At 45.5% G+C, this 14,202-nt stretch overlaps 2 protein-coding genes across 4 annotated transcripts; one reads left to right on the forward strand and one right to left on the reverse strand.

Moving 5' to 3' along the window:
* Positions 1 to 1,214: 1,214 nt before the first annotated feature.
* On the forward strand, positions 1,215 to 7,538 carry LOC127311870 (uncharacterized). Of its 3 annotated transcripts, none has more exons than XR_011744487.1 (7): positions 1,215 to 2,742; positions 2,889 to 2,959; positions 3,052 to 3,101; positions 3,239 to 3,320; positions 3,553 to 3,773; positions 4,262 to 5,913; positions 7,157 to 7,538. XR_011744487.1 is itself a non-coding variant. In XM_071819683.1 (6 exons), the coding sequence occupies exons 1-6, from the start codon at positions 1,218 to 1,220 to the stop codon at positions 4,290 to 4,292; spliced, it is 1,980 nt and encodes a 659-aa protein (XP_071675784.1). In that variant the 5' UTR covers positions 1,215 to 1,217; the 3' UTR covers positions 4,293 to 6,081. The 3 variants fall into 3 exon arrangements, 1 of the variants encoding a protein (XP_071675784.1); XR_011744488.1 differs by having other exon boundaries at positions 4,262 to 4,371; XM_071819683.1 differs by lacking the exon at positions 7,157 to 7,538 and having other exon boundaries at positions 4,262 to 6,081.
* LOC127311885 (probable inactive receptor-like protein kinase At3g56050) lies at positions 7,215 to 10,028 on the reverse strand. Its single transcript, XM_051342375.2, has 6 exons — positions 9,670 to 10,028; positions 9,442 to 9,484; positions 8,534 to 9,000; positions 8,267 to 8,457; positions 8,048 to 8,180; positions 7,215 to 7,969 (listed from the first exon to the last, which is right to left on the reverse strand). Exons 1-6 carry the CDS (start codon positions 9,764 to 9,766, stop codon positions 7,368 to 7,370), a joined length of 1,533 nt encoding a protein of 510 aa, XP_051198335.1. The 5' UTR covers positions 9,767 to 10,028; the 3' UTR covers positions 7,215 to 7,367.
* Between the last annotated feature and the right edge of the window lie 4,174 nt (positions 10,029 to 14,202).

The raw sequence follows: 14,202 nt of genomic DNA on the forward strand, positions 1-14,202 counted from the left end.
AGCGGGGGTTAATGCGCTCAGCCTGCTAACGGGGAAAGTTTGGGCCACGGCTCATCAACAGGAAGGGAGCCAGTAGCCTTGGTTTTTCAGGTTTTTGTCGAGTTTTTTTTTCTAGTTTTTCTTGGGTTTCAGTTTTATTTCGATTTTTCTTCGATTTTTTTGTTTTTTCCTTTTCCTTTTTCTGTTTTTGTTTTTAAATTTTTTTAAAGTCGAGCAAATCTTAAAGTTAAGAAAATTTCAAATTCAAACAAATTTCAAAGTAAGCAAATTTTTAATCTGAGCAAATTTAATCTGGGTAATTTTTAAATCTAAGAAAATTTCGAATCTGGGCATATTTGAAATCATAGAAATTTTCGAATATGAGAAAATTTCAATTCTCAGCAAATTTCAAATCTAAAGAAATTTCAAATTTGGGAAATTTTGAAACAACCGAACCATATGGGCCAAGCCCATTAACCGTTCCTCCTGAGCGATGCGTATAAACTATCGCTAAGGAGCGATGGGTAGCTCCCGCCTATTTAAATGGCAAAACCTATACACCGACCAGGTCGGTGGTTACACCGCGCCGCACACCCATGAGCTGACATGGGCATGGCCCAAAATCGCGAATATGTCTCTCTGGCCGGTTTTCTCTTTGGTTTTGACAGTTTTCTGTCTGCGTTTTGTTTTAATTTTTTTGCGGCTTTGTTGGTTTTCTGGCTGTTTTTTTGGTTTCAGATATTTTTAGTTTGTTTTTAAAATTTGATTTCTATTTTTTTATTTGAAAATGTTCAAATCTAGAAAATGTTTGAATTTTGAAATGCGTTCAAATTTAAAATTTGTTCAAGTTTCGAAATTTGTTCATATTTCAAATATGTTCAAGTTTTGAAATTTGTTTAGATTCCAAATTTGTTCAACTTAAAAAAAGTTCATTTTTTCAAAAAAATATTTACGTTTTAAAAATTTGTATATTTTGAAAATTGTTGAAATTTTGAATTTGTTCAGATATAAAAAATGTTCAAATTTGAAGAAAAAAATTTCTCAAAAGAAACATCAGAAAAAACAGAGAAATGGAAAGCTGAAAGAAGCTGTTCCTGCGGATGGGCCGCAGCCCATTAAACTGCTGCAGGTTTTGGGGTGTGCGGTGGGCTGTTCACGCCGACTAGGTCGGTGAATAGGAGCTCCCTATTTAAACCCTGTCCGACGGAGGACCTGGCAAGCCTTTTTGTCTCTCTCTGATGTTGCTGGGCCGAGGCGGAAGCCCACCAAGTGCCACCGTCGTTCCTTCATCCTCATCTCCAAATCAAAATCAGTTCTTTCCTCAAGTCTTTCCACCCCTCGATTGCGTACATAACCCGATCCCAATTGTCGAACTCCTTATTGTTTCCTCAAAATCCCCAATATCGATGGCCAACATCCCCAATCCAGGTCGTCTGCCCTCGATTCTCCTCTCCCGGAAACCACGATTCACCGACAGCCGGAACGATACCACGGCCACGGCCAAATCAAAAGATGGCTATACCATGGCGGTCTCCTTCTGGATGGAACACCCACCGCACTTGTCCCTCTTCTCCATCAACTGTACCAAGCCTCCCCATGTTTTGTCGCAAGACCTTGATTTCTCAGTTTTGCCACACGTTGTCGGCGCGGATGGCCCTTTCGTCCTCCTCCGCGCCACCTTCTACGCCGCCGCCGGCGAAAGCGAATATTTCCTGTACAAGGCCGGCCCTCCCCCCTCGCTCGAGCGGATTCCTTCTCCCGGCGAGTTGGATGATCTGCGCGGGGTCAGGGAGTGGGGCATCGTCGGCCGCGGGGGCGACGGCCACTATCTCCTGGCCGCTCTCGGTGACGCACCGGCGTCGGAGTCGGGCGACGGCTATCAGCTTCGAATCTATTCGTCCGAGACAAATTCTTGGAGCACTAGGATACTGCACAATCCATGTCCTGGAGTCGACAGGGTTATACCTGATAAGATGATCACGCTTGGACAAGAAGGCTTACTAGGCTGGGTTGATTTGTCACACGGCCTGCTTGTCTGCGACTTGCTTCTTCTTCTTCAACACCAAGATCCTGTTCCTGCTGGTGCCCCTGTAAGCTGCTTCATCCCGTTGCCTGCCCCGTTGCCTGGAAACAGGTACAAACTCAAATATCCCTTCGCCCTGACCCAAAAGATGAAAAAACACCCTTCAGTCGACGAAGAATCCCGCTCCGCAAGCTGGTTTCGGGATCTCGCATATGTCAATGGCGTGCTCAAGTTTGTTGAGATGGAGACTCATCCTGCTCCTTATCCTCAAAACAAGGAGGACAGTATTATTGACGATCAAGACTTGATCATGTCGCTCAAGCACAAACCCGACGATGAGGATTCCTGGCTGCAGCTCTCCTCCTTTAGGGATGCCTGGAGGGCTGTGACATGGACTCGGAAACTAGTTTGGCCGCCATCGTCGCCTAACTTTTGGCGCCAGACATGCGCTGCTCATGTTGCTGATCTAAAGAAGTGTGTAGAGTTGTTGGCATTCAGGGAACTCTACTCAGCTTTCCCCATCCTCAGTCCGGAGGATGGTGATGATATTATTTATCTCAGATCTCTGGGGGAACCCAGTGATGGGAATGGATGGGTGGCTGCTCTTCACGTAGGGAACAAGGAAATCAAAGCAGTTGGGAAGTATTATCTTCCGGATGATTTTTATTACGACCGCTGCTTTGACCCTGAACATCCTTTCCGTGCCTCTACATTGTCCCGCCATCTGGATATAACTCCAGGTACGCCTAGTCCTTATGTTCTTATTACTTACCTTCTTCGTGTGACTGCCTTGTTTGTTTGTTTGTTTCTGTTTGAAGGAGCCTGCATCTTTGTTTGCCAAAAAATTGGGATTGGTTTTGCTTATGAATTTAGCGGCTTTCTGTAGGCATTGAAGTCTCGGCGTGTAGGAAGATCCCAGAGGCTAGCAGCTCAGCAAATCATCCAAGCAACACCTCAGTTAGTATTTCGTCTATTTCCTATCACTTTTTATTATTTCAAAGAATTGAATTGCTTGCTTCCAACTAACTTGCACTCTCTTCTGTGCATAGATCTGTATCGGTGAGCTCAGTTCCTGCAAACCAAAGAGCAAAATCCAAAGGCAAGTTCCTTATTATCTATGGAAACTCTGTTCTGCTAAGGCCAGGGCACCTATGCTCCGGTTTAGATCAATTCATTCTATAATTTGATAGCTATTCGCTATGCCATACTTTGTTTAATTGACTTTCTGTTCCTCAGGCAATCAGAATTTGATGAGGACATCAAGCGCGTACGAAATCGTCAAAAGATTTCCCAGGTCCATCCTGTTGAAAACTATATGGTATGTTGTCTGCATTGCGCGTTTTGGAAGTAAAAGAGGGGGAAGAAAGCTATGGGCACTTAGTTCAAAAATATGTCTAAAAGCAACTAAACTGTTACAAGAAATTCATTATTTGAGGTCATTGTACGTAATAAAGATGAAATTGTCTATTTCTGCTATGTTGTGATGTGCTACTATTGACGCCTGTTTTCCCATCATCTTACTATAAGCTGTTTGTTGACTATGATTTCAGGCACCCCAGACATGCTTCAACAACTACGCTGGGTATTCACAACAACAATCTGCCCCTAACCCATTTGCCTATAGCGTGCACACGGGCTATGGCAACTGCCAAGAGCACTGGTGGCCTATTGGCGCATCTTCGCAGCAACACGCAGGCTATGGCAACTACCAACAGCAGTGGTGGCCTATTGGTGCATCTTCGCAACAACCAGCGTCAGGCAACACCTTGAGGTAAAAACATTGTTGACATGCTCCTCTTTTAGACAGTAGTCATGGTCTCATTAAGATTACTTGTTCAAGATAGTTGTTGCTAGTCGTTGCATTACCTGTTCAAGATAGTTGTTGTTGCTAGTCATTGCATATGCAAAAGCCTTGCGTGTTTCAAACTAAAATTTAAAGAGGTCTACATGGTGTCAATACTCGATACTCATTTTTGCTATAAACATTTTTTTTGATGAGACGCGTGAACAGTTTCAAGAAAGATGGGTTGGTTTATTGAAAGTTGTTGCAAGGCCTGGAATAGCATATTTACCAAGATGTAGGCCAAATGAAGTGTAGATGTTGAACCACCAAGATCTAGTCAATATCTGTCAGTTGATTTGACTGAGAATACTGTAATAAAAAAATATATGGTTAATCCTGCCAGTGCATTATTTGTTACCACAGAAAAAGTTTCGGCACTAGTGGCTTTTCTTACTGAACATTTATCTGCCATGCAGTGACAGAGATTTGAAGCCTAACCTCAGATGAGGCTTATGGTGGGCTCTCATCTACACCGCTCCCTGAAATCCCACCGTCCGTTATTAACTTCGTGATGTGTGTATACAAGGTAAGGTTGTTTATTCAGAAACGTATACACAACTGTGAAACATAAATACGCATTCAATAGGCCATAGATGGCGTCATTGGTACAACCCCGCGCAGATTTGGTGGCTTGGGCAATTCATGGTGACATGAACAAAGAATTGATTCAATAAATCAATAAGAACCAGAAAATTGGATAGAAATTTGTGCACAAAATTTTCCATTCTTTTTTTTCTACTCTTTCCCATCTCATGCCACAACATACTGTTTCATATGATTCCGAAATTTATTTTGATATTAACAGATTTATTATATGAACCGGATATTAGTTTCTGATGATATCAACAGAATTTTTTTATATGGTACAGAATTTCTAATACTATTTACACATGCAGATTATCAAATAAAAAAAATTCAGAACAAACCATCCATATATATTTGGGTTTGGACACTTATTGTTGAGAGTCCCTTGAACAGAAAAACATTTGGATGAACAAAAATATACCCAATTAATTCAACAAAAATAATGGACTATATGAAGAAAAAAAGTTCTTTGGTACTACTTTTTTTTCCTGAACACGTCACAAATCTTGTTCATGGTAGCCTGATGGTAGAATCTTCCAATCACAGGTCATACATACTGAACATATCACATTATTATTGCTTCTTATCTTAGCTGGAAAGAATCATATTATGAACATATCACATTATTATTGCTTCTTATCGTCAGAATAAGCATAAGCGAAACACACCCATGTTTGATTGTTGCCCTTGCCCAATTTGCATACGTAGCCAGAAAAATAACATATCAAAAAATGTATCTGCTGGCCCTTATGGTTGTCCGCTGCAAATCTGTCGAAGGTTATATAATGCTGCTGGCCGCTGTGCAAGGAAAGATGCAGCCAGGTATTTCAACAGAGCGCAACACCTGAATCGTAATTAATTTAAAGCCGATCTCCAGCAGTCCCGACTCACACATGCCGTTGATATTGCTTCGTTGCCAAGTTGCCGAGCTTGGCGATGGCTCGAAGTTATCATGAAACTCTCCTTCAAAAAGAAAAGGTCATCTGCCATGCACACATATCGGCACTGGTGGAGAAGAAACAGAGCGTAGAAACCTGTTGCAGGATCGGAGACCCTGATGCCATTGACGGAGAACTTCGGCATTAGCAATTGGTCATTTCAACAACAGAGTTCGTGATACATGTATTCCCTGCTTTCTATTATGCTCAATAATTAGTATAACAAAACTGATGGTCGTGATTCAGAATTTACCTACCTCATTGAAATTCCGGCATCACTGCAACTCTCACGGGAAATGAAGCAAAATTCTGGAGCACGCATCAAGCGTTGACGCTGGGAAGGAAAGGACATGGTGTGGAAGTTCATCGGGAGGCATAACTCCGAGGGCGGAGAGTGCTCTCGCGAGCCTACAGCGGTAGGAGAAGGAAGTATATGTATACACCACACGGAAGGTGAGAAGACGACCCTGAAATTGTGGAAGGTGGAGGGGATCGGAAGGGGAAGCAAACAGGCAAAACTGATCACCCCTGCTGGGTCATCCGAGGTGCGCCATCAATCTTTGAATAAAGTTGAATTGTTAAATGGATTAGAAGACGAAGGTTTGCAGGATTCGATTACACTGGGAAAGGAGACACGGCATACTTAAAATGTTGTTTCGAGCATAGTGTAGCCTGGAACATACGATTGCAATCCAATGGATCAAATTTAATGAGATGATGTGGCTTCACCATATTTCAGCTTGCAAACATTAAATGCATTTTAGTGGGGATGAACTTTATAGATATTATAGATGCGGGGGGAATCAATGATGGTTTTCCGAGATGCAAAAAAAAAACAGTATAAATTGTGTTGCATGCATTCGACACTTTTCATCTGCAATTTTCACACTTAAGTTGCTTGCACTTTGCCGGGAAAAAGTCCCTGCATGCATGATCATGCGAATGATATTGGATTGTTGATGACATGGGCACTTGACATGTAAGAAATCCTGCCATTTATCAGCTATTAAATGTAAAATCAATGCATGATGATCATTAATATAAAATCCTTGCAAGAAAAAAAATGTTATCTAGATATATCAATTTATAATAATATTATCAAGTAACTGAACGAAAAGGAGTAAACGCTACAAATGTAAATTATCAGCCATTACATACTTCAAAAAATAGAGGAAAATATGAAGCAATATATACGTGAAAACATCTACCTGTACGGAGTAGTATCTCTTCTCTACTAATAAGTTAAGGATCGGTGGTGTTGGTAGGTTAAAAAACATGAATAAATTTTTGTCCATCAAGAAAATCGTACTCTCTCCGTCTCAGTTTACTAGTCTTCTCTGTATTTCTGGATCGCCAATTTGACCTATATAATTCAAATTATATAATGCAAAAAATATATCATTAGAAAATAGAACATCTAAACTTTTCAATAATATAATTTTTATAATATATAACTAATGCTAACTTGATCAAGTTTGCGATCTAGGGGTATGCGCACGCCCTAGTAACCTAGTAAACTGTGAGAAAGGGAGTAACTAAATCAATCGCTGAAAAGGTTCCTTCCATCGCTAAACGGAACAGCTTCCTAATTCAATCCGTCTGATCGGTCCTAGCTCCGTACATGGGGGTTATGGCATTGGCCGTCTTGAACAGCTAAATTTGTTAATGTCTACTCTCTGTTCATCCCTGCTGTCCTGCTTGATGTTACTGTTTTTTGCAGTATAATGTTCTTATCATGCTTTTGTGGATTGAACTATGTCCGAACTCTGTTTAATGAAATTTCTGCAGTTTATGAGTTGCACTTAGGAATGCAGCAGCTGCACTCAGGACTCAGGTAAACACATCGTTACAAAATCTGGAGATTTATTTTGTCATCATTGCAACAAGCAGCACTCTGCCACACCAAGCACGCAATGTTTCAACCTGTTGGTATATACATATGGATAACGAACACTTCTGTCAAACAAGCAGCAATGCAGCTGAACGCTCTCCAAACTTTTCAGGCTGCCTCTGTGGAGATGATCTCCAGCTCGGCCCACCACAGCGGCGACACCTTGGGGGTGGCCGCGTCCGGTGGCATGGCGGTGATCTCCCTCAGCCGCCTCGCGACCTCTGTCATCGTCGGCCGCCGCCTCGCCTCCCGGTCAGTGCAGGACCGTATGACGCTGTCCAGCCTGCTCACGGTCTCGGCCTGGAGCGGCGCGTTCCTGCTTAGGCCTGGGTCCATCACGTCCCTCAGCTGCCTCTCCCCTCTGAGGAAGCTCGCCGCCCAGCCCTCGAGCAAGCCGCCGTCCGACGCCGTGAACCTGCCGGACATGATCTCCAGCAGCACCATGCCGTAGCTGTACACCACACTCTCCTTGTTGGACATGGGCGGGGACTGCAGGCTCTCCATCTCCTTGGTAGTCGACGAGGCCTCGTCGGAGCAGAAGAAGACGTCGGCGATCTTGGCCGCGAAATCGTCGGTGAGGTAGACGGTGGACGTGTCGAGCGTCCCGAGGATCTCCGGCGGGCTCAGCTGGTGCATGTGCTCCAGGCAGTAGGCGATCCCCACCGCCACTCGCAGCCGCGTCGGCCAGTCCAGGTGACCGTCTTCCCTCACTGCAGCAAACCACACCATTTGTTAGTTAATCTGAAGCTCATGAATGTCTGATGGACGAAACTCCATTAGTTGATCACCATGGAGATGCTCGTAGAGCGTGCCGTTCGGAGCATACTCGAACACCATCATCCTTGTGAATGGCTGCTCTTCCTGGCAGTAGCCGAGCAGGTTGACGAAGTTCTTGTGGTTTACTCTGGACAGGCTTGTTATCTGAAAACACATTGGTCATTCGTTAGGACAGATATTTTTTTGGAGTAGATCCTAATTTGTCAGTTCCATTCTAGCATTGCAGCCACCTTTTTCCTGAACCGTGTCTCGCAGTGCTTGGACCACTCCTTGGCGGAGCTCTTGGTGGTCGACACCACCGCGATCTCGACGCCGCTCGACAGCGTCCCCTTGTACATCATGTACTCCGACAGGGAGCCGATGACGTTGCTGAAATCTTCGCAGGCGGCCTCCAGCTCCGACCTCTTCAGCGACGGCACGCCTGCAGCCAGCTCCCAGTCACTCCCAAGAATTGATACAAATGGAATCTTGGCACAGTTTTCAGTGACAAGCCGAACCTGTCACGAACGCCCTCTGCAGCTGCCCGCTGAGGCCGGTCGCCCATGGCCTGACGGTGACCACCTTGCTGGACCGGTAGCACAGGACGAACAGCGCAACCGACATGACCGCGAGGACGGAAGCTCCTGCTCCCACGATGACATACATGCGGCGAGCATGCCCCGGTGCTTGAGACGCTTCACCGACCGCAGCGGCGCCGTGGGTGACCACCGTCGCCGGCTCCGGAGGCAGCGCGATGCCGCGTGCGGCGTGCCGAGGCGCCGCGAGAGGCTTGGCGACCGCTGGCGACGGCGCGGGAGCGTTTGACGGGGAGCCAGCGTCCTCCAACGATGGAGAGCTCGTCGTCGGAGGCGCCGGCGTCGCCCATGGCCACGGCGGCCATTGCGGGAACGTCGTCGTCGACTCCTTGGAGCTGTACCTGCCCTGTTGTCGCGGTGCTTCACGGATGCTTGCCGCTTGGATTAACCTGCGAATGATCGAGTCGGCAGACCGAGAGAGTGGTGAGCAGAAGAGGTGGAGAAGAACTGGACAAGAGACGCGCGCCAAGCCGCCAACTACCGGGGTCGCGTTGCTCGGTGGTTCAGCTGTCTGTCTCTGACAGCCGACACACCATTCCCTCCTCAGATTGGTGTGTATCTATGCAATGCAATCTAAGAAGATCGAGTGTGGGTGGAGTACCTTTGAAGCTTTTAAGGTGATCATATCATTTCCTGGGGTTCTTTACTAATTTAAACGGAAAATGGAATGTTCCGACCAATAAAAAACATGAACATCTAGATGAAGAAGATTCCAAGCTAGCTACTCTCGCTACTGTAACGCCTTTCACGAGATTACACTACGTTCTCTACCATTGACACACTGGAACCCAGAGCATCTCCGAGCTGAACATGAGAGGTAGAGTTCTCACCGAGCGACGGAGGGTGCATCTTCTTCCCGGTGGTTCGCCCTTCCTGCAGTCAGTTCGTGGTAGCATCGGCATCTCAGTTATCAAGAAAACAAAACTAAGAGGGGTAGCAAAAGAATGCTCTTATGACAGAGAGAAGAACACATGGATTAAATTCCGTGAATGATTCTTCAGCAGTTGGTATGCTCAAAAGAACAGAGGATATGCTCGTAGGCACACATACTGACATACCTTGCTGAGCATCGGAGCCGCAGGTGCCAGGAGTACTGGAACTGAAGAAAATGATGAGCAGAAGAAACCCAGCCACCACTCTGCACAGCCTCCCCATGGATCAACGCTCGAGATAGAGATGCAGTTACTCAAGCTATGTGCCACAGGCTTGCGAGATATGGGGAGACGGGCGTGCAACTGTAGAGCGGAGCGACGGCCGAGGGAGGAAGAAGAGAGAGGTATACTCGGGTCAAGAAGCGGTCGAGGAGCTAGGAGCCGGGAGGATATGGACCTATGGGGGTGTGGCCACGCACGAGCGCGGAGGAAGGGGAAAATGGAGCGATGGGCTATGATGATTTGTTAATCTTGCTTGGGCGTGACCACCGAACGCCACGCCGCCCACGGCACACCGATGCGTCCTGCTTTGGCTCCGTTCGGGTCTAGAGCGGCTCGACGAGGGTCCGTGCGTGCCCGCTCTCGGCGTATGGATGGCTGTCATCAGAGTCCAAAACTACCGCATTGGACAGTTCCAGGTGAAGACGAAGGTAATGCGTCGTCTACCGCGGCCACGATGCCTATTGCTCTAGCGTAGGGCGTTTGGGGGCTCATCGTTCTCGTGGAATCGTCCAAGTCGTCGGCCAAGCACCTACCGTGCAAACGGGAATTTACAGACCTAAATTAATTTTGAACATTAAATAACTTTGATCTCTATCCGATCCCTTATAATTGGCTAAAGGAATAAAAAAAAAAATCGTTTTATCATCTACACCGGACCGAGAGCCGAACCGTTTAGAGGACTAATTATTTTACTCCTCGGCCAGCACAAACCCTAAATAAACTAAGCCGAGGCTTCTGAAGAGAAAAAGTTTGGCTCTCCCACCGGGTCCCCCCCTCGCACCATGAAGTTACCGACGACGCCTTCGCCGACATGGCAAGGCCTTCATCGCCCTTCTGCCCCACTTAGGTTCACTCGCTGATGTCTCCCAAGTGCAGGAGATCTATTGTACTATTTTTCAAAAAGAAATATTGTGGAGTCCACGAAAACAATAAAAAAGATATAGTGGTTTTGGTGTTTTGGATTTGTAGTTTACAACAAAATAAAGTACGGAAAGTAAATAGCAATAAGTAAGTGCTCTCAATGAGAGAAAGCCCAATCATCTATGCAGCAAGAGGACAAACTCAAGTGTGTGTGTGCTTATATAAACAAATGTTCCGGAACGCGCCATGGATTTACTTAGCATTTAGATTTTACACAACATGGTGAATATCTTGTCAAGTTTCAGTTCGTCGACCCTTCCAATCACAAGGTGTGTATTTGCTCATAACTATGGTTGTCCAGCTCAGGGGGGGCGCGCCACCTGGCCTCGTTTGGCCCTTGTGGCTCCCCTCTCGTATTTCTTTGACCCACAACCTTTCTCTTGACGAGAAACTGATCTGATATTTTTCCGTTGATTCTTAGGCATCCAAAAGGTCCTAAAATAGAAAAGTACGAAAAAGGAGGTTTTCCGCCTCCTAGAAATTAAATAGAAATTAAGGAAACTATGTAGGAAAGTCCCATAAATCAATTAAAAAGACATAAATAAAGATGGATCATGGAAAATATCATTCAAAACTAATGATATAAGTCACTATATTTGATGAGGACATCCCTACCACACTACCACCTCCGTCAATACCAAATGAAGCTGAAGGTGTTGTGAAGCACAAGTCCAATGAAGTTCGGATTGGACCTATTACAAGGGCTCGTGTGAAGCTACTTAAACAACAGGTGAACTTGTTCCTAAACGATACTTTGATTGATGAGAAATTTATACTGGCTAAGTCCTGTTACTTATGTATCGTCAGGTATGAAGAGGAGACAAGCATCGCACGAGAAGGAGAGGAGCAGCTGGACGTGAAGATGGACGTGAAGATGGACGTGAAGCTGGGCATGAAGCTGGACATGAAGATATTCCATGGACGCGCGAGGGAGGATAGGGAGGCATGCACGAGAGGAGAAGCCAAAGTCCAGGCCGGCCCAGCACCCGGTCAGACCGGCCGCCACGCCGGCGCGCCCGGTCCCTGGCCCAGTCCGACCGGGCGGCATGCCGGGTCCGCTCCGGCGCCAACCGGAAAACCATCTGATGCCAACCGGGAGGGTTACTGCGCGACAATTCCTGAGCCCGGTCAGCACCCGGTCCCTGGCCCGGTTTGAACCGGCCAGCCCGGTCCCAGGCCCGGTCGACCGGCCCCCAGACCGGCCGTGTCCGAGTCTGTCTCGACCAGATCTATTCTGGGTCGGTTATTTTCGTACTTTTTCGACCTGAGGTCATCCCGGACGCCTATATAAGTGCCCAGGACGCCCCCCAAAGTTGCTTTAGACCACGTTTAAGATAAACCCTAGTTCTTAGTTGTTTGCTCTGCAAAACTATTGAATTCCCTACACCATATTGCTTGATATTGTGTAGATATGAAAAGTCTTGTGTGATCTGTTGTTCCATTCGGAATTAGTAGATTACAACTTACCGCTTCGTGGTCGGCGGCTACGTGCTCAAGTGTGTGGAGTTGCGAATATCTTGCAGGGTTGAGAGCTGTTGCATTGGCGACAGGGACCAATCGAGAGATCTCGTTGCGTCATACAAGTTATCATCCACTCCATCATCCGTGATTCTCCGCTGTGTTCATCCCGTGATCATCATCACCACCGTTGCTTACTGAGAATATCGGGCCACCCCTTATCATCTTGGTATCAGATTCTCGGGTTTCCTCGGTAAGCCATCCACAATTCACCCATAGTTGAGTTGTGAGTGTTTCCTATCCAGAAAAAAGCCAGAAATATTAGGGTTAGGGTTTGCCATAGCTTTAGATTGCACTAACTTCGAGTTTTAGTTGCTTTTCGTAGTTGTTTTGCGTATCTTTTTCTCCCATCTAGTATTGTTAGGGTTTGAGTTTCCGCTATTATCTAGTTTCAGTTATTGTTACTCCGAGTCCACATAGCGTACAGTGTGCTTTTTCCCAACTATAGACATAGCCTATCGATATACGTGACTAGGAACTTCCCCAGAAGAGACTAGTTTTACCGCTTGACAGGCTGCTCATTAGGGTTTGGTGCTTTGCATATTTTGTTGGCCGTGTTATCAAGGAGTAGCGTCATAATACAAAAAAATAAAAAAACAGAAAACAGAAAAGAGGCAAAAAGAGCTACATAGATGTGTGTTATACAAAAAGAAAAATACGAAAAGAAAAGTGAAGTGCTAGAAGAATCAAGTGAAGGCCTAAGTTTACTTTACTGCACCTGTAGTTGAGCAATCTTGTGTCTGTCTCGTTGAGCGTTGCTAGCGTCTCTCGAGTGCATTGAAACCTTTTCATCCATATAGTTGATTTGCCACATTTATCGCCTTGTGTGAGTATCATTGGTTGTCTACGGTCAGCGCTAGAGCTTGTTATTGGTGCAGATAGGTAGCCTACCTACAGCCCCACATATATCCCGTTTTACCGTGTGATTTGTTCTTATACCTTTGATATTCGCTTCGCTACATTCGTGCACTAGTTGTTACTACAAGTGGTAAGCAACACTAATTTACTTTGGAACGGTAAGATCTCCTTTTCTTATCAGTTTTTGAGTGAGTTGTGAGAGTACCACCATATATTTTTGATTTAGTGCACTAACCTACTAATCATGTCTGCTAGTGATCAAAAATTGTTAACCAGGAAAACAAGGATTCTGCAGATATTATCAAATGGAGGGAGTATGAAACTCTTCGTAATGAGATGCGACGTGAATTCCGCACTCAAGGTGATGCGCTTAAGGGAACGGTCCAAGGGATCTCCCAGAAGATGGATGCAACTAATGAGACCGTCACTACAATGAAAGATCAAATGACGGATATCCAACGCGCTCTTCAAACTTTGCAAATGTCTGTTGAGAATTTGACCCAACAACAACAAGAAGATGACGATGATCCTGAGCTTCAAGATGACGCACGTAATGCTCGTGGTGCGCCACGTGGTAATCGTCCTCGTGGTTGGGCTGAACTTGGACGCCATGGTCGTGGATTGGAAGAAGAAGATGGATTGGGTAAGCCTAAGTTCTCCATACCCAAGTTTGAAGGAGGTGCTGATTTTTAAGAATATCTCACTTGGGAGCTCAAGATTGAGAAGTTTTGGAATTTACATCCAAATTACACTGAAGATAGGAAGATCAAGCTTGCTTCTTCCGAATTTGATGGCTATGCATTGCGTTGGTGGGATGCACTTGTTCGTAATAGACAAGAGGATGGTGAGCAACCTATTGTCACATGGCGAGCTATGAAGGAGGAGATGAATTCTCGCTTTGTGCCCACTAATTATCTGCGTACAATTTATGATAAGTTGACTCTATTGAGACAAGGTGTGAAGACTGTGGATGAATACTACATGGAGATGGAGATGCTTATGCAGCGTGGCTGTGTCCGTGAGTCTCTCGAGATCACAATGCAGCGTTTTCTCAACGGATTGAAGTATGATATCAAAGGCATTGTTCGTCACTACAGTTACACCAATATGAATCAATTGTTACATCATGCAAGAGAAGCT

Source organism: Lolium perenne, chromosome 1 (genome assembly GCF_019359855.2).
Source record: "Lolium perenne isolate Kyuss_39 chromosome 1, Kyuss_2.0, whole genome shotgun sequence".
Classification (NCBI taxonomy): domain Eukaryota; kingdom Viridiplantae; phylum Streptophyta; class Magnoliopsida; order Poales; family Poaceae; genus Lolium; species Lolium perenne.